We start from the raw sequence: 25,733 nt of genomic DNA on the forward strand, positions 1-25,733 counted from the left end.
GTCGCTGAGATGAATAGTGACACTCCGATTTTTTTAAAAGTCCAAGTTCAGCCCCCTTTTAGGGTGGGGGCGAGGGGGGAGTGATATATACAAATAATCGAAAATAGTGTCAAATACATAGTTTTCGGGATCGCCAAAGTGAATAGCGACACTCCGGATTTTTGGTATCAGGAGACAAACCACGTGGAGGTAAGACACCCCAGGAACCCTTAGGGGCGGGGGGCGAGTGGGGTCATATATAAAAATAAACGAAAGTAGTGTCGAATCCATACTTTTCGGGGTCGCTGAGATGAATAGTTACACCCTGAATTTTTTAAAAGTCCAAGTTCAGCCCCCTTTGGGGTGGGGGCGAGGGGGGGAGTGATATATATACACATAATCGAAAATAGTGTCGAGTCCATACTTTTCGTGGTCGCTTAGGTGAATAGTGACATCCCGGGAATTTTTAAATTCCAAGTTCAGCCTAGGGTGGGGGACAAGGGGGGAGTAATGTATAAAAATAATCGAAAAGAATGTCGAGTACTCTTCGGGGTCGCTGAGATGAATACTGACACTCCGGAGTTTTACTATCAGGAGACAAACCACGTGGGGGTAGGGCACCCCAGGAACCCATTGGGGCGGGGGGCGAAGGGTTGAGATATAAAAATCATCGAAAGTAGTGTCGAATACATACTTTTGGGGTCGGTTAGATGAATAGTGACACCCCAGGATTTTTTAAGTCCAAGTTCATCCACCTTTGGGGCGGGGAGCAAGGGGGGTGAGATGAAAAAATAATAGTATTTTGTGTCAAATATACAATTTTCGGGGTCGCCGAGGTGAATAGTAACACTCCGGAATTTTAATATCGGGAGACAAACCACGTGGGAATAAGACACCCCAGGAACCATTAGGGGTGGGGTCGGGGTGCTTGAGATATGAAAATCATCAAAGTAGTGTCGAATACATACTTTTTGGGGTTGCTGAGATGAATAGTGACACTCCAATTTTTTAAAGACCAAGTTCACACCCTTTGGCGTGGGGGCGAGGGGGAAGTGATATATACATGTAATCGAAAATTGTGTCGAATACGTTGTTTTCGGGGTCGCCAAAGTGAATAGCGACACTCCGGATTTTTAGTATCAGGAGACAAACCACGTGGGGATAAGACACCCCATTAGGGGCGGGCGGCAAGGGGGTGGTCATATATAATAATAAACGAAAATAGTGTCGAATCCATACTTTTCGGGGTCGCTTAGATGAACTGTGACATCCCGGGAAATTCTTAATTTCAAGTTCAGCCCCCTTTAGGGTGGGGGGCAATGGGGACTGATATATAAGAATAATCGTAATTAGTGTCGAATCCACAGTTTTTAGGGTCGCTGAGGTGAATAGTGGCACTCTGGACTTTTTAAAGTCCAAATTAAGGTCCCTTGTATGGTGAGTGGTTAGGAAGAGTGTTAGATATAAAATAATTGAAAATAATGTTACATCCATGGTTTTAGGGGTCGCTTAAATGAGGAGTGACACTCCGGTTGTCGTTTAAGTCCAAGTTGATCCCCAATTGCCAGGCAGGTGAGAAGGAGTCAAGAACAGAAAATATCCAAATGGCTGAGATTAAGGATGTTTTTTGTACGTTCCAGTATAACTGTCAGCAGAACTTAATACAAATATTACCTACTACCTGAAAAAAATACTAAGGGGGAAAGACACCCCTTGAAGCCTTAGATAAGGGTACGAAATGTAATTAAGACTGAAAATGACCGATATTAGTGTTGAATCCATACGTTTCGGGACTACAGGAACAATTTCAAACAAACTTGGTCACTTATGACTTATTATCAGGAGACAAAGTATGTGGAGGTATGACAACCCTAGCACACCTACGACGGGATGAGATGTAGAAATAATCGAAAATAGTGTCGAATCCATTCTTTTCGGGGTCGCTGAGATGAATAGTAACGCTCCAATTTTTTGAGAAGTCAAATTTCTGCCTCCTTTCGCATAGCGGTGAGAAAAAGTGAAAAACAAAATTTCGAAAATGACCGAGAGAATGGACGCATGCGTGTATACTAGACCTACTGTCTGGAGAAATATACCCTAGGGGTAAGAGACTCCTAGCCTCTAAAGTAGGGGCGAAATGTAAATATTAACCGAAAATGACCGAAATTTGTGCCTAATCCATAGTTTTCGGGGTCGCTGAGATGAACTGTAACACTCTGGATGCCGTTTAAGATAAAGCTCAGTCCTACTCGGCAGGCGGATTAGAACTGGCAAAAAATTGAAAACGTCCAAAGGTAAAAGAGTTTAAGGATGTGTGTATGTTTTAGCATATCTCTCAATCAAACTTGGTATACACATGACTTACTATATAGAAAACATTACTGTGGAGGTCAGATACACCTAGCCCCCGCTCGCGCTGGTGTTGGGGAATGAGAGGGGCTGACGTGCAAAAATAAGGATAATAACCAATATTAATGTCGAAATCCATTGTTTATGTGTCGCTGATACGAACTGTGACGCTGTGGATAGCGTTTAAGTCCACGTTCAGCCTCCATCGAGGCAGGAGCTGAGAAGGGCTTAAAAGTAAATAGTATAAAATGACCGAGATTAGTGTTTACTCGATAATTAAATAATCTAAAACATGAAGTCAGATACATTTAAATAACTATAAAACCACATGATAAGTCGTAAAATCAACATCTCAAAAAGAATTCTATAAGCATTCACTTCACACTCAACTAACTGGTAATACAAATATTAAATGTAAACATTCAAAAACTATCCGGGCAACGCCGGGTACTACAGCTAGTGTTAAATGAAAGTCGGTGGCCAGTACGTCATGAATCTATTCTTGGCCTGTTCATTTGCGAGTCCGATGTGACAACACGTAGCCTGTACGTCACTGTAATATATCAACCACAATAAATAAAATATGGAGACATTATTTATTGTTTTCAGATCGTGTCATGTGTACAATAACAAAAGATTGTACTGTATAGTGTACTCATTGTTCATTGTCTCATATCAGGGTCTATGGATGAATTGAAAACATAAGACATAAAAATTACATGAACTTTTTACAAAAATTTTTGTAACTTGTCTCATTCACAATCACACCACAAAATTGGTTCCGTACACTTTTCTCGTATGAATTTAAAGTATAACAAATGAAACTTTCTGAAGAAATGTAATTCAAACTGTGTTTCACAATCACAATCACACTGCAAATCTGTGCACTTTGAAGAAACAGTCCAAGCAGAAGAAATTTTCACAGGTTGGGCATTTGAACTTAGACTGTAGTCTTCCTCATGGCATATTGCCTTCCTGATTCCCGATGGATTTCTTCATAACACTTACTGCATCACAGTCTTCCCTGCTGGCCTACATCCTCCAGTCGGTAGGGTAATACCTGCTTTTGGTACTTGTGGGTGAATGTGGAGATCTTCGATACCGGTACCAGTACCTGTTAACTGATCAACAATGTCCTCTTTGAACTGGGTAACAGGTATACTATCATTCCCGAGTTGATTGTAAATATAGATGGCATTTACTATACTTGTGCCGATCAATATCTCTATAGAAATTTTTCTGTACCATTTTACTCCGTCTCAGGGAAGTACTATAGCTCTTTTTATGATCTGATAAATCAATGTACGGTTTGCATCTGTTATATTCTATAACACTCCGTGGTTTTTGCACTTCACCATCCCTCCTCTGAATAGTGACCATCTCATGAGTGTGCTTAGTTGTTAAAATTAACACGTCCCTTTTATCATGCCATTTCTGAACCATCACACCAGTGTTATAATTTCACGGACTATGGTTTCTCCTCTTGCTAGCTTCCTTTTAGTACCATCGGTTGGATTAAACTTCCGATTCGTTTCATTTTTAGTAGTTCATGAGCTAACGAGACCAGTGTGTCAGGAAGGTGAGGACTGTGCTGGGATACGAGGTGACACATTGGTCTCACGAGGCGTATACAGCTGGAAAGTAGTGTCAGTAGCCGCGTGAGACCAGTATGTCACCACAATTTCAACACAATGTTATGACAAGAATTTTGGCCCAAGGTGACTAAAAGATTCATTTCTGTAATAAGATGCACTCTTTTATACTCTATAGTAAAAAAAAGGGAGAATGGCCTGAATGGAAATTTGTTTTCTGCATATGTGGCACTTAAGTTGTTAAATGAATTAAAGTTAATTTATCCGGCAACTACAGGATCTCTCATATCATACCAGACCGAACGCACGGAGTTTGTACTCTGCGTTACAGCAGCTGCCTCAGCCGAACTTATGTCTCTCACGGCCCACCTGCTTTAAGTGTGTGTATGTACAATCTTATCCCTTTCAGACCGAGTACGCACAATTGTGCGGGTTCGTATTTTCGTTATCCCTGACCGTATTTGATGTTTTTTCGGCGCTACACCGGACTGCAGTGATTGTGCAGGACACGTGGCGTGTATTTCAATTGATTTTAGTATGCGCTTGACCGCCAGGGCGAAGGAAGAAGAGTTTAAAAAGCACAGTTGATCGGCGAGATGGCAGGAAGCAGTAGTGCCGAAAGTAAGTATTTATTTACTGCGTTTATATTAATCCAGAAGCTTTACTGAATACCGGAATATATTCAATGAAGTGTGTACATTGGTTAGTGAACGTAAATTTTGAAGCTACACCATCGTACGTGATTCAACGAGGTTTTGAATTTTGATACGCACAATTGTGTGGGTCCTGTTTTTCGGATGTTAGTTTTTATTTTGTAAAATAAACTATTAATATGTGTATTGAGGAGCATTTTAGTCAGTTCTTGACGTACAAACAAAAATTCACACCTCCAGTTTTCTTTCCGGTCTGAAAGGGTTATACGAAATCTTACATTATTAAAGATGTTGGAAGTATCGTCCTTCCTGGGTTATGCAGGCATTGTAACTGGTAACCATATTCTATCTGACGCGAGTGAGTTCTGCCACTGTAATGTTTCTGATTTCATTCGTAATGTTCTCTTTCAGTTCCTCCAATGTGTGAGGATTTCTTCGATACACTTTTCTTTTCAGTTTACCCCGCAAGTAAAAATCACACACTGTTAGATCTGGAGAACGAGGGCGAAATAGACCAGCACTAATCAATCTGTCTGCAAACACTTCCGAGATTGTAAGAACGTAATCTTCTGCTGTATGAGCTGGCGCTGATTCTTGTTCAAATTACCCACAAAATTTTTCTTCCTCCGTTAACTCTTTGAAGAACCGCGTCAAGATATCACCTTGATACTTCCCAGCATTCACTGTCGTCTCGAATAAAAAAGGCCCAGTTATTCGTCTTTGCACTAACAGCACACCAATATGGAGAGTTATGGCTGTTCACGCGACCATTAAGATGAAACCAGAAATTTTACGTACTAAAATACGGTGTTGCAATGATAACAGTCTCACCATGTTAACAGCTGAGATTCAGACTGGTGACTGATGCTTACCAGGTCGAACACGTGCTGGATGTTTGCAAGGTCAAGAACTGTGCGCAGAATGTAACAATCAACCCTTCGACGGTCTTAGTTTATATAACAGACACTTTACACGTCTATATTCCCCAGTCCTACATGATAACGTTCTTCACATGATTCCTACCCAGTATATACCCTGATAGTACTTTGAAAATTATTCACCAGTGGTACAGGTTGTTTTACAGCATCTGCGCCCAAGGTACGACAAGTTGCCGAAAGAACACTGGTCTACAATGGCTGGTAAAAGACATGCAGTGTCTACACACCGTTCTGCGTAAAATAACACTAACATGAAGGTACTGCTGGCCAAACTAAGAAAATAAAAATTTTACTTCACATTAAATGAGATGCTCAGAGTTACGTAGCTTACCTTGGTACGATTGTTCTGACTGTTCATGAAGCTACTCAAGTGAATATGTACCTCATCACTAGATCTCGGATTTTAGACAAAAACCTATTTTGTTCCTTAAGAGATAACTTAAAATGAAGTTGTATTAACATGTTTCATGTATTTATAAGGTTCGAAACAGTGGTCCTATATTGCCTAAAATGCCTAAATTGGCATTAGAACCTATTTTTTGCCTATATTACTATAATTGCTATATTTTATCCCTAAGTCGAATAAAACGATTTTAATTTAGTCGGAGAAAAATATTTGTCGGCTCCTTTTCAGAATCTTGATAGTATTTTCTTGAAATTCCTTTCAGACAAAATGTGAAGCTGTAAACCAATTATCACTCCCCGGAAGCCCTTAAGAACCTTCCTCTGTGAATATTCCCTTTGTCCCTTAGTCTGTGTGTCACGAGGTGGGTGACAGTGTCCATTGACCTGCTGGAAACTAAACTCTTAATTCCATTCTTTAAGAAACTTTCAGTGCGTCCGTTTGCTCAGTGTGTGCATTATGCCGAAAGTCGCAGCTTCCAAGACACCCTTAATTAAACAGTGGTTGTAGGAGTTTCCCCATTTCACGTCGGATGGAAAAAATATATTCTGCGACGTTTGCAACAAAGAGGCAAGTGAAATTTGTTTTATATTTCACTCTGAAGTACGTACTTTGGTGTGCGAGTCGTACGTAATACGTAGGCCCTCTGTCTTATGAAGGCTGGACCAAGATATGAAAAGTCACATGGAATTATTACCTCTACTGCGTCACTTAAAGGACCAGGGTGCATGTCTACTGGAGGGATCGGGAAGCGCTACAAGGCCCTATGAATTTGAATAGTCTTCTGTGCATATTTTCATCTGGCCTATATACTTGCACGGTTTACACAATATTTGCGACTATTTATAGTTGTCATTGTTTCTAGGTGTCCAGTGAAAGGCGATCGCACCTTAGTCAACATGTCCAGGGGATTAAACATCAGGAAAATCTGCAAAGAAAATCAAATCGTAAAGATTATTAACAACGGAATCGCTAAATAAGGGAAGTAAAGACGAATTCCATGCGGACTTATGCAGAGCTCTAGTGTCGGCAAATATTCCCTTCAACTCACTTGAAAATTATTCCTTCAAAAGTTGTTTACAAAAATATTTTCATCGGAACATTCCATCCGAATCAACTTTAAGAAAAAAAAAAACTTCGTCGCCATAAGACCTATCTGTGTCGGCGCGACGTTAAGCCCCTAGCAAAAAAAAAAAAAAGAAAAAACTACCTGGACAATCTTTACGAAGACACAGTTAGGCGGATAAGGGAAGACATAAGAGACTAATACATCTGGATCTCTGTCGAAGAGGCTAATGACAATCTAGGTCGTTTTATTACCCACTTGATAGTCGGAAAATTGGGTTCCGACACGCCGTGTTCGCCATATTTGATCTGCAGCAGATAGCTAACTAAAACCATTCAGGAGACAGTTGCTCAGATTGTAAATATAGGTGCATTTCCACAATAACATGGACGAAAATAAGGTGCTTTTTCCTACTGATGCAGCCGCCTACATGATTGCTGCTGTTAACTTGCTGAAGGTATTTTACCCTGCTGTCATTCACGTCACTTGTATTGCTCATGCTATGAATAGCGTGGCTGAGCAGATACGTGCCGAATTTCCTCGAGTGAACAAGATGATCTCCTCCATTAAGACAATATTTGTAAAGGCTCCCACACGAACCCAGTTGTTCCGCAATGAATTACCTGATCTTCCACTGCCACCAGAACCCATCCTTACGCGCTGGGGGACTTGGCTTCAGGCCATTGTGTACTACAGTGAACATTTAGATGTAATCAGAAGTTTTGTTCTCGCCCTAAATGAAGATGCCATGTGCATCACTTCGGTCAAAAATGTTCTAAAGGATGTAACCATTTCTCAAGAAACTGCCTACATCAGGTCCCACTAAACTTTTTTGGTCCCTGTTATTTCTGCACTTGAGTCTTCCGGAAAACCTGTTTACGAACAATTTGATTTGTTAGAAGAGGTGAAAGGAAAATCAGCTTAGCTCCAGGTCCCTCTGGGCATAGAATTCGGGACAAGCTTAATAAAGTATTACAGAAGAACACAGGACTGTGAACGCTTCGTGCTGTGGCTGATGTTTTGATTCGAAAAATGAAAGTTGAATGTGACATCTTCCCACGTTTTGTACCATAATTCAAATACAGCCCTATAATCTCTGTTAACGTTGAGCGTACTTTCTCAGCTTACAAGCTAGTGTTGTCAGACAAGCGGTGTAGTTTCACAACAGAAAATCTAGAAAAAGGTGCTAGTAATTTACTGTGCATCAAATTATGGGCAGTAACGTGCTTGTAATTCAATGTTCTAATTATTTAGAGATAAAAACTCAAACATGTGGTGAACTTTTGTGTATGTGAAATATTGTATTAACATGTTATTGCCTTATTACTTGTATGCATTTAGTGTTATTGTCAATTTAGAAAAATAAAAAATGGTATTTTAATTGATAAGTGCTTATTAAAATATGTAAAATTGGAATTGCCTAAAACATACTTTTAGAACCTATTTTTACATATTTGAGAGCCTATTTTCGGCACCTAAAATACCAATTTTAGCGCATAAATATTCAAGGTCTACTCATCACTACATGCTAACAGTTCCTGGTCGGCTTGTCCACAATGAACAGGCTGTAAAGACTATTGTACAAATGAATTCTCCTACCAATGCCAGACTCCCTTAAATTTTGGACAGCTGCGATTTTGCACGGTTTCCTCTCTCACAATTCCATTTCGTTGTGGGCAGAAGAAACTGGAATACTAATATATCCGGCGAGATGCGATAGCGATTTAGAGGGACATCTCACCAAGAAATGTTATACTATCAGTAGTATAATGGGAGAGTTCGGGCGCCTCCTCCTCCTCCCGCCGCCTCCTCCGCCGCCGCCTTCTCCTCCGCCGCCGCCGCCCGCGGGAAATTTGAATTTTGGCGGGAAATTTGAATTTTGGCGCGAGATTTGAATTTGTAAACAAAGCCACGTGCTTTTTGACAGCTGTCATCGACAACAACGCAACGCTAACCTCACTGCTGCCATCTTGACGGACCTAAACCTCACTAGTGCCAACTTAACCTAACTAGCATGAGGTAAACAAACCCACGTGTTTTTTGACAACCACGTGCTTTTTGACAGACAACAACGCATCGCAAACCTCAGTACTACCATCTTGACGGGCCTAAACCCTAGTAGTGCCAACTTAACCTAACTAGCGCGAGGTAAACAAAGCCACGTGCTTTTTGACAACCACGTGCTTTTTGACAGATTTGTAAACAAAGCCACGTGCTTTTTGACAGCTGTCATCGACAACAACGCATCGCAAACCTCAGTACTACCATCTTGACGGGCCTAAACCCCAGTAGTGCCAACTTAACCTAACTAGCATGAGGTAAACAAAGCCACGTGTTTTTTGACAGCCACGTGCTTTTTGACAGATTTGTAAACAAAGCCACGTGCTTTTTGACAGACAACAACGCATCGCTAACCTCAGTACTGCCATCTTGACGGGAATAAACCTCGGTGGTACCAACTTAACCTAACTAGCTCGAGATAAACAAAGCCACGTGCTTTTTGACAGCCACGTGCTTTTTGACAGCTGTCATCCGCCATCTTTAAACTACAGAGCGCTGTGCTGCCCTCTTTCGTCACCTGTCATCGGCAGTGCTGCCATCTTGGCGGGCCTAAACCTTAGTGCTACCAACTTAACCTCACTAGCTCGAGATAAACAAATCCACGTGCTTTTTGACAGCCACGTGCTTTTTTGACAGCTGTCATCCGCCATCTTTAATCCATAGAGCACAGTGCTGCCCTCTTTAGCTACTTACCTTTGAAATGTGGTGGCGGATAATTTGAAAAAATGCTTTTTTGACAGCAGCCATCTTTGAGCGCCGTGCTACACTCTTTAGCTAGTTACCTTTGAAATGTGGTGGCAGGCAATTCCACATGACAGCAGTCATCTTTAATCAAGAGAGCACCGTGCTGCCCTCTATTTGGTGGCGGCAAATTGAAAAATTCTACATGCTCTTGTTTGGAAACAAACTCACGCGCTTTTTTGACAGCCGTCATCCGCCATCTTTAATCAACAGAGCACAGTGCTGTAGTCTTTAGCTAGATACCTTTGAAATGTGGTGGCGGCAATTTGAAAAATTCTATGTGCTCTTGTTGGGAAACAAAGCCACGTGCTTTTTTGACAGCTGTCATCCGCCATCTTTAATCAATAGAGCACTGTGCTGCTATCATGCGGGCAATTTCGTCAGCTGTCATCCGCCATCTTTAATCCAGAGAGAACAGTGCTGCACTCTATGTGGTGGCGGTAAATTCCACGTGCTTTACAAACCCATGTGCTTTTCTGACAGCTGTCATCCGCCATCTTTAATCTAGAGAGAACAGTGCTGCACTCTATGTGGTGGCGGCAAATTCCACGTGCTTTACAAACCTATGCGCTTTTCTGTCATCCACCATCTTTAATCTAGAGAGAACAGTGCTGCACTCTATGCGGTGGCGGCAAATTCCACGTGCTTTACAAACCTATGCGCTTTTCTGTCATCCACCATCTTTAATCTAGAGAGAACAGTGCTGCACTCTATGTGGTGGCGGCAAATTCTACGTGGAAACAAATTGTACTCGCTCTTCAGCTGTCATCCACCATCTTTAATCAAGAGAGCACCGTGCTGCCCTCTTTGTGGTGGCGGATAATTTGAAAAAATTCTTTTCGACAAGCAGCCATCATTAATCCAGAGAGAACAGTGCTGCCCTCTTTAGCTACTTACCTTTGAGGCGGTTAATTTGAAAAATTCTTTTCGACAAGCTGCCATCTTTAATCCAGAGAGAACAGTGCTGCCCTCTTTAGCTACTTACCTTTGAGGCGGTTAATTTGAAATATTCTAGCTGCCATCTTTAATGAAAAGAGCATCGTGGTGCTATCTTGCGGGTAATATTTTACGTCACAGCTGTCATCCACCATCTTGCATTGCTAACCTTAGTGCTGCCCTCTTTAGCTACTTACCTTTGAAACAAAGCTGTCATCCGCCATCTTTAATCCAGAGAGAACAGTGCTGCACTCTATGTGGTGGCGGATAACTTGAAAAAATCTTTTTGACAAGCAGCCATCTTTAATCAACAGAGAGAACAGTGCTGCCATCTTTAGCTACCGCCATCTTACATCGTTTACCTCGCTGCTGCACTCTATGTGGTGGCGGTAAATTCGAACAAGTTTAATCACGCATCGGGAAAGCTAGAGTAAGCACGTGCTGCAGTGATGACGTCATCATGCATGTTGAAACCCGTTCGTTGACTAAAAGCTTTAGTCTTCGGGAAACAGTGATAGAGTGTGGAGTGCAAACATGACGAAAACATTAATAGTTGATGTGCAAGGCTTTAAAGTAAACGGAAACAAGTTTGTGTTTAAAGAGGTGGCTGTGTTAGATTGCTGTGTGTTGTGGGCACCAAAACTTGTTAGTTTAGTATTTAGTCCACCGTTCCCTTACTGTTTGCAAACAGATGAAGATAAAAAGCAGACTCAGTGGATTGAAAACAATTTAGGTTTGAAGTGGGAAGAAAAAGGAATACCTTATCGTTTTCTACCTTTAATGATGAATGCACATTTGTCAAGAGCGGATCTTGTTCTTTTAAAGGGTTGTGAAAAGAAAGAATGGTTGCGTGATTTTCTACCATCATCATGTGAAGTTATCGACATGCATGAATTGGGGTGCCCATCATTTAAAACTCTTCCGAAAGAGCATAGTAGAGAAACAACTAAACAGTCTTTACAACATGTATGCATGCTCTTTGATTGGTTGTGTCGCAGTGCATGCCGGGAAGTGAACAACATATGTAAACTGCAGTGTCGAAATAACCTTAGTGTAAAAGAAACATTTGTAGAGTAAAGACATCATGTCATTTCTAACAGATACTAAGTGTAACGCAGTTGAAAAAGCGATCGTAAAGTTTTATGCATGCAAAAAGAAACTAAACACTTTTACTGAAGAAGAGTTAAATGCATTACCAAAGGCATTTTTGGTCAATGTAGCTGCGAATGCTGTAAAGAAGATTTGGGATAAGGTGCCTCGTGAGTGGACTCAAGATCCTGTTTTGTCAGAGCTTCAAACGTGTAGTTTACATCATGAACACGTGAGTTTAGCTAGAAGACCTTCTGTGAGACAGTGCCGTACATGTCAACTAATTAAACTGTATCACGGACCTAAAACTAACGAGTTGTCTTCGCTTATAAACACTTATCATGGCTGTGGAGAGAGTAAACAAGGAAAAGGTGAAGAAACGTGCTGGGAGAAAGATGAGGAAGCATGTTGGGCGTGGACTCATCAATAGAGTGATTGATCTTCTTTTCTTCGTGCTTCATCTCCCCTGCGGCCCTAGAACACATTCGCCTGATACGTAGTTACATGCTGCCTGCGTGTCGTGTAGCTGTTAAAATCTGCTTCGTAAAGTTATGCTGTGTGTGTATGTGTTATTACCTAGTGCTTTAGCTGCTCAGAAGAATATAGCAGCACTTGTCGTTGGTGGTGTAATAAAACGAAAACTGAGTGTCAAAGACCGTAACATGAACAAAGGATAAAAATGTATGTATATAGTCTAAATAAATATGAATTGTCAAAACATATTACAGGTGTTGTTTAATCCTACAGCATGTCCTAGTGAATTAGAAGAAAGGAAACGTAGAGGATTAAAAGAAAACACACATAAGATTTAAAGTACATCCTCTTTATTAATCCATGAATTAAAGCTGTTATTAAAACCAAGCCATTTAACATACAGTTTATTACCACGACGTCGAATAACACGTTCAACTAAATAGTGATCAGGATATTTTGTTTTCTGCAGTTCTTCGATGTAGAATCCTCCTTCAATAGGCTGTCCTCTGAGATCGCGAAGTAAATACGTAACTGGATTAGTAAGCTTAACACTTCTGATTTGAAAAATTTCAGTGCTCCAGTTAGGTGTGTATCCTTTTGCAAAGATAGACTTGTGTTTGCTGATGCGAACGAAATCACCTTCTTTAAAACGATGACGACGTGGATCAGCTGTTTTGATTACAAGATGAATAGCATCTAGACGAGGTGTATTCTTTGTAACAAGACGTGGCTTTGTTCCGATAGTGCGATGAGGTGTATCGTTGTAGGTAGATAAAAGTCTAGGTAGCAGATCAATCCAACGATATGAACCTTGCGGTGTAAATTCTCGCCACATCATTGTTTTGAGTGTACGATTAAAGCGTTCTACAACACTTGCCTTGAGATTACTGAACGTAGAGTAGTGTTGAATGCCAAGTAACTTGAGGTAAGAAGAAAAATCCTTGTTGTAAAACTCTTTACCTTGATCAGTTTGAAGAAGCCTTGGGCAGCGTTTCGATTCTTCAACAATATGTTTAAATGCTTCTTTAACTTGAGCTGCTGTTTTAGAACGCACGGGTTGTGCAAAAGCAAACTTTGAGTACACATCGATAACAGTAAGTAGATACTTATAGCCCTTATTACTAGAAGCATATAGAATCATTTCTACTAAGTCTGCTTGCCAGAGATCATCTTTTCCTCGTGTAATAACGCGTCTGCGACAGTAGGTGCGACGTGCTGGTTTATGTAACTCATGTGCGATGTTTACCTTTACAGGTGAGATCTTCTCTTGACGAGCCATTACAAAATAATACCGGCATTACGTAGTTCTCTTTCTATTTCTAGAATTTCTGATCCGTGACCAGTGTGACCAGCCTCTTGCGATGAAGTTGTAATCGTTCAACGAGTAAGTTTGGGTCATTCCAGTATCTTACATCCACATACGGCAACAAAGGCTTGTAGATAACGTCTAGACTACGTGCAGTCGGAAACAGCTTAGAAATAAACTCACGATACTTGTAACTCTTATTCGCATTTACAGCTTCTGTTCTCTTGTAATTACGTCGTGTTGCATCGGTAGCAAAAAGTATTGCTTTATACTTTTTAAGATCATCTTGTAAAATTATATCCTTGTCAGGTATTCGTGAGAAAAGAAGTTCTAAGAGTCCTTTCGTAGGTTTATAGGTAACACCTTTTACAATGAGTTTGTTGCTATTAATCTTAACATTTGAATTTCCTATCCGGAAACAGTCATCTTCGTAGCGAATACCATAGGTAGTGTCAGTTTGTCCTGTAAAAAGTTTTTCTATATAAGGTGCAAAGAGAGATCCATAGGTATCTTGAATAAAAGTTCTAAACTGATTGCGATACTCTGGTGTAATCATAACCTCAGACAAAGATGGTAGATTTTGCGTCGATGTAGTAGGTGTTTCTGCAATAACATTTGTAGTTAAAAACTCAACACGCTTAGATGGTGATGCATAATTAAGTTCTTCTTCTTCTTCTTCCTTATCTTCCTCTTCTTGATCTACATCCTGCTTCTTCTCTTCCGTATCTTCTTCATGCTTTTCTTCATCATGCTTCTCTTTATGATATGATGTTTGCATAGAAGCAAAACTTGAAGTAGGCTGCGGTAATGAAGTAGAATTAAAAATTTCTTTGAGTGGTGTACTTAGCTGTGTTTTTAAAAATAAATCCGTGTCTGCTTGAATACGTTTAAGCTCTTTAAATTTCCGTCGAATATTGTTTCGAGCTTGGATGATATGTTTTGTGATCTCCTTGCTAGATGTTAACATGATGGTGGTTTTTAATCAAGTAGTTACTGTAATTCTGTGTTAATGCATATAAAATGATCGAAACCCATGCGATATCGTCCATGCTGTACATCACTTTCTTTATCAATAACTAAAAAGCTGTAACGGTGTAATGACCAACATTTAGCACACATACGTTTAAAGTCATCGAATGTCATATCAGTGTTAACATGATCGTTATACACATGTCGCATGTTGCGCTCATCTTGCCGAAAAAGCACAATAACATTTGCGTTGTCGCGTATCAACTGCTTGGGCACACGAGAATAGGTTTGGCACGAATAGATGCAATCAACATATTTATGTCTACCCATACTAAAGAATGCACGAATAACGTTTTGCTGTTCTGTTGCGACATCATCAAAGATCATTAGAGAATTAGGAAGCACATCGTCTGGTGATGGTACTTGCTCATGTGAATTAAATTTAAAATATCTTATTCCATCTTTAACTAGATCGTGCATTACAGTTTTCAGAATAGTATATAGCGGCTGATAGAGTGACTTTGCGAAAACGTAAATATTCTCGAAGCGTACACCATTTACAGAAGTAATAAGTGTGAGTAAAAGATTTGTTTTACCGCATCCCGACGGACCTGATATAATACATCGAACAGTAAAGGGAAACAACGTTCCATGACGTTTTCTTGTAGTTGTACTAGAACTAGGTAAAAGATGTGGTACAATGTCGGTAACAGGTAGCGTGTCTTGCTGCTTTATAATCTTCATGATAACTGAATCATAAAGTACGTAATAGTAATATATATATTAAACGAAACAAGAGGCAACGGTTAGTTTATGATTTGCTCTTGACTAGTAAAGTCGTGTCCAGCATGGTGAAACAACGATATCCAAACGACATGAAGAAGAAGAAGAAAGTAAAAACTGTTGGATGGAAAGATGTTATAAAGGCTGCGCAAAAAGCTATTCGAGGGGAATACAATCCTCGTGTAGCTATTACTAAGGCGTTACGCGCAGCAAGAGCGAGAATTTCTCCAAAGTGCAGAGCAATATTTAGTAAACGTGCGCGAATTATTCCTGTACCAAAACGAGGAGGATTTCTTCCTGCGCTGTTTGCTGGCTTAGCAGCTTTAGGGTCATTGCTAGGTGGTGCTAGTGCTGTAGCGAGAACTGTCAAAGCTGTAGAAGAAGCGAAACAACAGTTGAAAGAGAGTGAACGTCATAACAAGACGATGGAGGCAATTGCGTTACGAGGCAAAGGTGTGAACATGAAGCTAGCGCCATACAAGAAAGGGCTTGGTATCTACATTTCTCCAAAAAACGTCTACTGAATGCACTGCCATATCGAGCTCTAACGCATGATGAAGTTTTTACGTTTGCTAAACAACTAGGAATTCATTATTTTCGAGGAGTGTATATGCGCGATCAACTACCAGCACGTCCACGTGAACGTGAAAGTGCCGTAATTAACTTGGACGACAGTCGTGGACCTGGAACTCATTACGTTGCTTATGTAAAACGTAAATCTAAAGTATGGTATTTTGATAGCTATGGAGATTTACCTCCTCCTTTTGAGCTCATACGTTATTTCGGAAGCAGTGCAGACATTGTTTACAATAAAAACCGTGTGCAAAACTTTAATGCACGCATGTGCGGACGATTATGTCTTATGTTCTTATATCAAACCCAGACAGTAGAGAAAGTGTATTAGTATCTACGTGATGACGAACAGTGAAAGAACGTTTGCTGTACGTGGAGAAGGACCTGAAACAACCATCTATTTTAATCCGCCAATCGAACTTGGTTATCAGCCGCATAGTCTTGGACTAGTATCGTTTGAAAGCTACAATAAAATCTATAATGTGCGTGATGGTTTAAACAAGTTCTATTACGATGAGTATGTGCTAACACTACCCTCAGGTAGTTATACAGTAGATGATATTCACGACTATATTGAAAGTACGTTAATTGATCAGTTTGGGGAAGATAGTTTTAGTAATCATAATTACAAGTTCTCAATCACTATAAGCAACATTACGCATAAATGTGTTATTGAATCATCATTTAAGATTGACTTCAAATCACAACCTGATTCGATTGGACCACTGCTTCGATTTTCATCGAGGGAGCTCCTACCGAACGTACGTTACGAGTCTGATCAACCTATAAAACTCTTCGATGATTATAATGTGAACATTACTTGTAATATTATTACAGACTTGAATAGTAATCTACAACCTTCGCACGTCCTGCACGACTTTATTGTTACAGAGGAACGTGGATATACTATTTGTGAGAAACCAGCAGTAGTTCTTTATCATCCTGTGTCTGTAAAACACATTAGCAACATTACTCTTAAACTTGTAAATAAACATAATCAGCTTATTAATTTAGATCAGCACGCGTACGTAGCTTACAAACTACATCTTAAACCAGTATGAAAACCATCTATAAAACACGGTGTACATTCCGGAGACATACTACATGTGTGCAGAGACTCATCGAGTTAACAGATACCCATAAGCAGATACTCCAAGATTTAGGATATACACTACTACAACAGAATGGAAGAAATGCTAGACATTACGAATACAGTAGAAAGTCGTGAAGGTGTAGTACGAAGTGAGCTTCATTCCTATCAACCTTTTACGTTTGGATTAAATAACAATGATGAAATTCATTTTATTATTAATCAACAAGATGTTTACACCTTACCACACGAAAGCTACCTCTATATTGAAGGACGATTAGAAAAGTCTGATGGAAGTGGACCAAGCACTTCACAACTAAACAACCATGCTCTAGCTTTTCTCTTTTCTGAAGCGCGATATGAAGTAAATAATGTTGAAATAGATCGAACGAAGAATGTTGGTATTACAAGTGCAATGAAACTCTACCCTTCTTTCTGTGATGAAGAAAGTAATCTTTTGCGGATGGCTGGATGGTGTCCAAAAGCTAGTAACAACTGGATGATTAATGAGGATGGAACTTTTACGGGTATGTTATCACTGAAACATATTTTTGGATTCGCAGAAGACTTTACACGTATTATAATCAACGTAAAACAAGAGCTTATTCTAATCCGTGATCGAAGTGATTACAATTCTCTTAAAGCAGTAGAAACACCTGTAGAATCGAAAATAACACTGCATCGTATACTGTGGCGGATCCCACATGTAACCTTATCTGATCGTGAAAAACTTCGATTGCTCAAGATTGTAGAAAATGATACACCATTACCTATACGTTTTAGAAGTTGGGAGCTGCATGAATATCCTGTGTTACCACCTACAAACAAGCATAGCTGGGCTGTTAAAACATCACGTTTTACTGAGAAGCCCTTGTACATTATTTTTGGATTTCAAACTAATCGTAAATTCAATCACGAAAAAGATAGCTCACTGTTTGATCACTGCAAATTAAGACACGTTAGACTATATCTCAATGGAATTACGTATCCCTACGAAAACATCGACATTAACTTTGAGAAAAATAAGTTTGGGATGCTCTATGACATGTTTTGTAAATTTCAATCATCGTATTATCAGAAAGAAGATCGTCCGCTATTTACACCTCAAGAATTTAAAAATAAAGCACCGATTGTAGTTATAGACTGCTCTTATCACGAAGAATCTATAAAAGAATCTCCAGTTGATATTCGTTTAGAATTTGAAACATCTGAAAACATTCCTGCTAACACAGCAGCCTATTGTCTTATTATTCATATGAGTGATGTTACTTACCATCCGCTAACGAATATTGTTACGAGACTATAAATAAGAATAGATCTTTATCATTTTCATTAGTGTGTGCTTCGACATCGTACGCTATGGAACAAAACTGTAAATGTGCATGCTGTTTGCATGCTCATACGCAACATCTTATTTATGTTTCACGAGTGAGTGAGGCTATTAAGATGTTCTATAAACGTAGATCGTCGATGCCGAAACATCTTATTCAATACTTACCACCAGGATTTTTATATACGTACGCTGCCTCTTACGTACATAATTTTTGGGACATCCTTCCTCTACACAGTAAGATGTCAATCGAAGTAGCTTTATGCAGAACTTGTGAACGACATTACAAGCATCGAGGAGAAAATGGTGATGATGATTGGGATGGACCAAATCCGAGGATTGAACACTGTACACAGTGTATGAATGAACTTTCTCTAGTACCTCATGATGATGATGATGATGATGATTCCGAAAAGGAATAACAGCAAGGTAAGAAGTATATGATCTTCTCTGTAAAGCATAACATACTTAGTATAATATATTTCTAAATGCTTTGTTTAATTTGAATGTTGCAGGAGGCATTTCAGAAGCATACGTTGTTAAGAAGCACACCAACCTTGTCAGCAGTAAAAACGAACACTGTTGTAGTACATTTGTAAATAAATATTTGATCGCATTCAAAAAATGTTGTACTTATTGCATTGCTTTACACCGACTTACTCTTAAGAAAAACGATCAGGTCTAAACATGCACAATGACGTCATCACAACAGCACGTGCTTACTCTAGCTTTCCCGATGCATGTTTAAACTTGTTCGAATTTACCGCTACCACATTCCTTTACACCGACTTACTCTTAAGAAAACGGACAAGTCTAAACATGCATGATGACGTCATCACTGCAGCACGTGCTTACTCTAGCTTGCCCGATGCGTGATTAAACTTGTTCGAATTTACCGCCACCACATAGAGTGCAGCAGCGAGGTAAACGATGTAAGATGGCGGTAGCTGAAGATGGCAGCACTGTTCTCTCTGTTGATTAAAGATGGCTGCTTGTCAAAAAGATTTTTTCAAGTTATCCGCCACCACATAGAGTGCAGCACTGTTCTCTCTGGATTAAAGATGGCGGATGACAGCTTTGTTTCAAAGGTAAGTAGCTAAAGAGGGCAGCACTAAGGTTAGCAATGCAAGATGGTGGATGACAGCTGTGACGTAAAATATTACCCGCAAGATAGCACCACGATGCTCTTTTCATTAAAGATGGCAGCTAGAATATTTCAAATTAACCGCCTCAAAGGTAAGTAGCTAAAGAGGGCAGCACTGTTCTCTCTGGATTAAAGATGGCAGCTTGTCGAAAAGAATTTTTCAAATTAACCGCCTCAAAGGTAAGTAGCTAAAGAGGGCAGCACTGTTCTCTCTGGATTAATGATGGCTGCTTGTCGAAAAGAATTTTTTCAAATTATCCGCCACCACAAAGAGGGCAGCACGGTGCTCCCTTGATTAAAGATGGTGGATGACAGCTGAAGAGCGAGTACAATTTGTTTCCACGTAGAATTTGCCGCCACCACATAGAGTGCAGCACTGTTCTCTCTAGATTAAAGATGGTGGATGACAGAAAAGCGCATAGGTTTGTAAAGCACGTGGAATTTGCCGCCACCGCATAGAGTGCAGCACTGTTCTCTCTAGATTAAAGATGGTGGATGACAGAAAAGCGCATAGGTTTGTAAAGCACGTGGAATTTGCCGCCACCACATAGAGTGCAGCACTGTTCTCTCTAGATTAAAGATGGCGGATGACAGCTGTCAGAAAAGCACATGGGTTTGTAAAGCACGTGGAATTTACCGCCACCACATAGAGTGCAGCACTGTTCTCTCTGGATTAAAGATGGCGGATGACAGCTGACGAAATTGCCCGCATGATAGCAGCACAGTGCTCTATTGATTAAAGATGGCGGATGACAGCTGTCAAAAAAGCACGTGGCTTTGTTTCCCAACAAGAGCACATAGAATTTTTCAAATTGCCGCCACCACATTTCAAAGGTATCTAGCTAAAGAGTACAGCACTGTGCTCTGTTGATTAAAGATGGCGGATGTCGGCTGTCAAAAAAGCGCGTGAGTTTGTTTCCAAACAAGAGTATGTAGAATTTTTCAATTTGCCGCCACCAAATAGAGGGCAGCACGGTGCTCTCTTGATTAAAGATGACTGCTGTCATGTGGAATTGCCTGCCACCACATTTCAAAGGTAACTAGCTAAAGAGTGTAGCACGGCGCTCAAAGATGGCTGCTGTCAAAAAAGCATTTTTTCAAATTATCCGCCACCACATTTCAAAGGTAAGTAGCTAAAGAGGGCAGCACTGTGCTCTATGGATTAAAGATGGCGGATGACAGCTGTCAAAAAAGCACGTGGCTGTCAAAAAGCACGTGGATTTGTTTATCTCGAGCTAGTGAGGTTAAGTTGGTAGCACTAAGGTTTAGGCCCGCCAAGATGGCAGCACTGCCGATGACAGGTGACGAAAGAGGGCAGCACAGCGCTCTGTAGTTTAAAGATGGCGGATGACAGCTGTCAAAAAGCACGTGGCTGTCAAAAAGCACGTGGCTTTGTTTATCTCGAGCTAGTTAGGTTAAGTTGGTACCACCGAGGTTTATTCCCGTCAAGATGGCAGTACTGAGGTTAGCGATGCGTTGTTGTCTGTCAAAAAGCACGTGGCTTTGTTTACAAATCTGTCAAAAAGCACGTGGCTGTCAAAAAACACGTGGCTTTGTTTACCTCATGCTAGTTAGGTTAAGTTGGCACTACTGGGGTTTAGGCCCGTCAAGATGGTAGTACTGAGGTTTGCGATGCGTTGTTGTCGATGACAGCTGTCAAAAAGCACGTGGCTTTGTTTACAAATCTGTCAAAAAGCACGTGGTTGTCAAAAAGCACGTGGCTTTGTTTACCTCGCGCTAGTTAGGTTAAGTTGGCACTACTAGGGTTTAGGCCCGTCAAGATGGTAGTACTGAGGTTTGCGATGCGTTGTTGTCTGTCAAAAAGCACGTGGTTGTCAAAAAACACGTGGGTTTGTTTACCTCATGCTAGTTAGGTTAAGTTGGCACTAGTGAGGTTTAGGCCCGTCAAGATGGCAGCAGTGAGGTTAGCGTTGCGTTGTTGTCGATGACAGCTGTCAAAAAGCACGTGGCTTTGTTTACAAATTCAAATCTCGCGCCAAAATTCAAATTTCCCGCCAAAATTCAAATTTCCCGCGGGCGGCGGCGGCGGAGGAGAAGGCGGCGGCGGAGGAGGCGGCGGCGGAGGAGGCGGCGGGAGGAGGAGGAGGCGCCCGAACTCTCCCATTATACTACTACTATCATGTGTATGTTGTCGTTTTGATATAGTGAATGTTGTCCAGTACATATAGTATAAATTGCTGGATAGAAGTCTGTGTTTAACGACCATCATATCGCCTTTGCCAACGGCCGTAGCCGTGTTGAAACACAGGATCCCGTGAGATCTCAGAAGTTAAGCAACATTGGGCATGGTCGAGAAGTGGATGGGTTGCCTCGCGCTGTTGGTCGGGGGTAAGGGGAATGGAGAAGCGGAAAGGAACTGGCCAACCTACCGTACGTAAACTCCTGCTCAGGTACACCTCTGTGGAGGTTCGGACCTGCCATCGGGCAGAACACATCCTTACCTTACCTATATCGCCTTTAGACGCTCTCAAACTGCCATCAATATGCTGTATTATTGGTTTAGAATATGTTGTCCAATACATATGTAATAAATATCTAGACACCAGACCATATCTTTGTTTTTGTTACTGTTTGTTTTACGTCACAACGACACAGCTAGGTCTTATGGCGACGATAGGGTAGGAAAGGCCTATAAAAGGGAAGGAAGTGGCTGTGTCCTTAATTAAGATACATTCCAGAGTTTTCCTGGTGTGAAAATGGGAAACCACGAAAAACCATCTTCAGGGGTGCCGACAGTGGGGTTAGAACCCACTACCTCCCAGATGCAAACTCACAGCTGCACGCCCCTAACCGCACGGCCAGCTCGTCCGGTCAGTCCATATCTAACGACCTCTCATATTATCTGTGGACTCTCTCAAACTATCATCAATATTTTGTAATTCTGATAAGTCCAATACTTATAGAACATGTAGTTAATACCGTCGGTGGATGCAGAGTTCACTTAGGTCATACCGGTAGCCACTGATCTACCATGGCTCTACAGTTCTACATTCGGGAGACTGAGAGGGGTGATTCCCACCGTCGGCTGTCCTGACAATGGTTTACATTCTCCTGCATTAAGACGAATGCCGGGCCAGTTCCTAGTATATAGGCTACGGCCGCTAACCCTCCCACCTTCAACGAAAATCTTCACCGTAGCAAATGTCCTCGGTCTAAAACACGGCGTTTCCGTCTAGGAAGCCCGGTGCTCCTACACAGATGGAATGCAAACTCGTATAGCATTAGTTATAATCACCACAGCGTAATTAAGGGTTATTCTATTCAATGCTGGCTATTAGAAGATATTAGTTTGAACATCTCTTCGTCTTATTGTTTTTACATTATTCATTAATTGACAATGATGTGTCTGATTGTTGAAAGAAAATAATTGTACACATTTCCTCTGTTATTACTTTATCTAATCACAATGAACTCATCTATCTCGAGGTCAGTGACAAACACATGATCTATTACATAGTGGTGCTGTGTTCCACTCTTACCTTGTATACGTCAATTTGCCCACAAATGATGTCGAACTGCTGGTAAAGCTCCTCCAGCATGTTGATAACCATCATGGGCGTTAATCTGGAGCAGATTGACGTAAAACCCACGATGTCGCTGAAAAGCATCGTCACGTCGTCGTGTTTCTTCGCTTCTATTGATTCACCTAAATGGGACAGAGACACACAGTAATCAGTGCACAATCAATGCCAAGAAATACATACAGAGAGAGGTGTGAAAAATATTAGGCTCAACTTTATTTTAAATTAATTCTGTTGTCGCATTAATTATAATTGCCTGACAATCAAATTGACCATGAATAATTTTGTGCTGTGGTGGAGTTCTTTCATGAGTTACTTTTTTTTTGTAGTTTAAAGTAAATTATAAAACACAAGTTATATTATACACTGACTGACAGAGCAAATGCAACACCAAGAGGGAGTGGTCAGAACTTTATGCCAATTGCAGGGTAGACTGACGTCACTGAGGTATGCTCAGGATGTGAAATGCGCCGCTGTGCTGCGCACGTAGCGAACGATAAATGGGACACGGCGTTGGCGAATGGCCCACTTCGTACCGTGATTTCTCAGCCGACAGTCATTGTAGAACGTGTTGTCGTGTGCCACAGGACACGTGTATAGCTAAGAATGCCAGGCCGCCGTCAACGGAGGCATTTCCAGCAGACAGACGACTTTACGAGGGGTATGGTGATCGGGCTGAGAAGGGCAGGTTGGTCGCTTCGTCAAATCGCAGCCGATACCCATAGGGATGTGTCCACGGTGCAGCGCCTGTGGCGAAGATGGTTGGCGCAGGGACATGTGGCACGTGCGAGGGGTCCAGGCGCAGCCCGAGTGACGTCAGCACGCGAGGATCGGCTCATCCGCCGCCAAGCGGTGGCAGCCCCGAACGCCACGTCAACCGCCATTCTTCAGCATGTGCAAGACACCCTGGCTGTTCCAATACCGACCAGAACAATTTCCCGTCGATTGGTTGAAGGAGGCCTGCACTCCCGACGTCCGCTCAGAAGACTACCATTGACTCCACAGCATAGACGTGCACGCCTGGCATGGTGCCGGCCTAGAGCGACTTGGATGAGGGAATTACGGAACGTCGTGTTCTCCGATGAGTCACGCTTCTGTTCTGTCAGTGATAGTCACCGCAGACGAGTGTGGCGTCGGCGTGGAGAAAGGTCAAATCCGGCAGTAACTGTGGAGCGCCCTACCGCTAGACAACGCGGCATCATGGTTTGGGGCGCTATTGCGTATGATTCCACGTCACCTCTAGTGCGTATTCAAGGCACGTTAAATGCCCACCGCTACGTGCAGCATGTGCTGCGGCCGGTGGCATTCCCGTACCTTCAGGGGCTGCCCAATGCTCTGTTGCAGCAGGATAATGCCCGCCCACACACTGCTCGCATCTCCCAACAGGCTCTACGAGGTTTACAGATGCTTCCGTGGCCAGCGTACTCTCCGGATCTCTCACCAATCGAACACGTGTGGGATCTCATTGGACGCCGTTTGCAAACTCTGCCCCAGCCTCGTACGGACGACCAACTGTGGCAAATGGTTGACAGAGAATGGAGAACCATCCCTCAGGACACCATCCGCACTCTTATTGACTCTGTACCTCGACGTGTTTCTGCGTGCATCGCCGCTCGCGGTGGTCCTACATCCTACTGAGTCGATGCCGTGCGCATTGTGTAACCTGCATATCGGTTTGAAATAAACATCAATTATTCTTCCGTGCCGACTCTGTTTTTTCCCCAACTTTCATCCCTTTCGAACCACTCCTCCTTGGTGTTGCATTTGCTCTGTCAGTCAGTGTATTTTAATTACGTCAGTGATAATATTCTATTTAAATTAGACTCGCCTCTCAACATTAAAGAGTGTCGTGATGATTTTTAATTTCTCTTTGTATTTGGACAAAGTGGAATCACAAGAAGTTGTTCAGTGACGTATTGCTTTACTTGAACTTCGATAAAATTCACTGTGCTTTCTATTATTTACTGTCCAGGATCCTGGAAAATGGTGTTGTAGGATTGTCAACAAACGAAGTAGGAAAATACAATCTCAACATACTGTTTAAAAAAATACCATTAATACTGTGTTTCACAAAATTTTAGTTATTCGGATTTTTTTGCTATTTGCTTTACGTCGCACAATACGGTGAGGTGTTATGGCGACGATGGGATAGGAAAGGCCTAAGAATGGGAAGGAAGTGGCCGTGGCCTTAATTTTTTTCTTTTTTTTTTTTTTGTTATTTGCTTTACGTCGGACCGACACAGACAGGTCTTACGGCGACGATGAGATAGGAAGGGGCTAGGAGTGGGAAGGAAGCGGCCGTGGCCTTAATTAAGGTACAACCCCAGCATTTGCCAGGTGTGAAAATGGGAAACTGCGGACAACCATCTTCAGGGCTGCCGACCATGGGGTTCGAACCCACCATCTCCCGAATGCAAGCTGATTGCTACGTGACGTTTATTTTTGAATTTGAATTATGTAAAAACCACTTAGACATATCGTCGGTGTTTAAACATCGCATCTTCCAATGCTCTTCCCATCCATTATTTCCCTTCAGACTGTTCAAGTAATCGGGAGATAGTGGGTTCGAGCCCCACTGTCGGCAGCCCTGAAGATGGTTTTCCGTGGTTTCCCATTTTCACACGAGGCAAATGCCGGAGCTGTACCTTAATTAAGGCCACGGCCGCTTCCTTCCAATTCCTAGGCCTTTCCTATCCCATCGTCGCTATAAGAGAT

At 41.5% G+C, this 25,733-nt stretch overlaps 1 protein-coding gene across 1 annotated transcript in view; it reads right to left on the reverse strand.

Moving 5' to 3' along the window:
* Gycalpha99B (guanylate cyclase 1 soluble subunit alpha 2) overlaps nucleotides 1–25,733 on the reverse strand; it is a 628,187-nt gene that overhangs the window by 176,112 nt on the left and 426,342 nt on the right. Inside the window, exon 8 of the mRNA XM_067143771.2 lies at nucleotides 22,977–23,143. Coding sequence (XP_066999872.2) covers nucleotides 22,977–23,143 — 167 coding nt within the window. The remainder of the gene's footprint in view (nucleotides 1–22,976; nucleotides 23,144–25,733) is intronic.

This window comes from Anabrus simplex, chromosome 3 (genome assembly GCF_040414725.1).
Source record: "Anabrus simplex isolate iqAnaSimp1 chromosome 3, ASM4041472v1, whole genome shotgun sequence".
Classification (NCBI taxonomy): domain Eukaryota; kingdom Metazoa; phylum Arthropoda; class Insecta; order Orthoptera; family Tettigoniidae; genus Anabrus; species Anabrus simplex.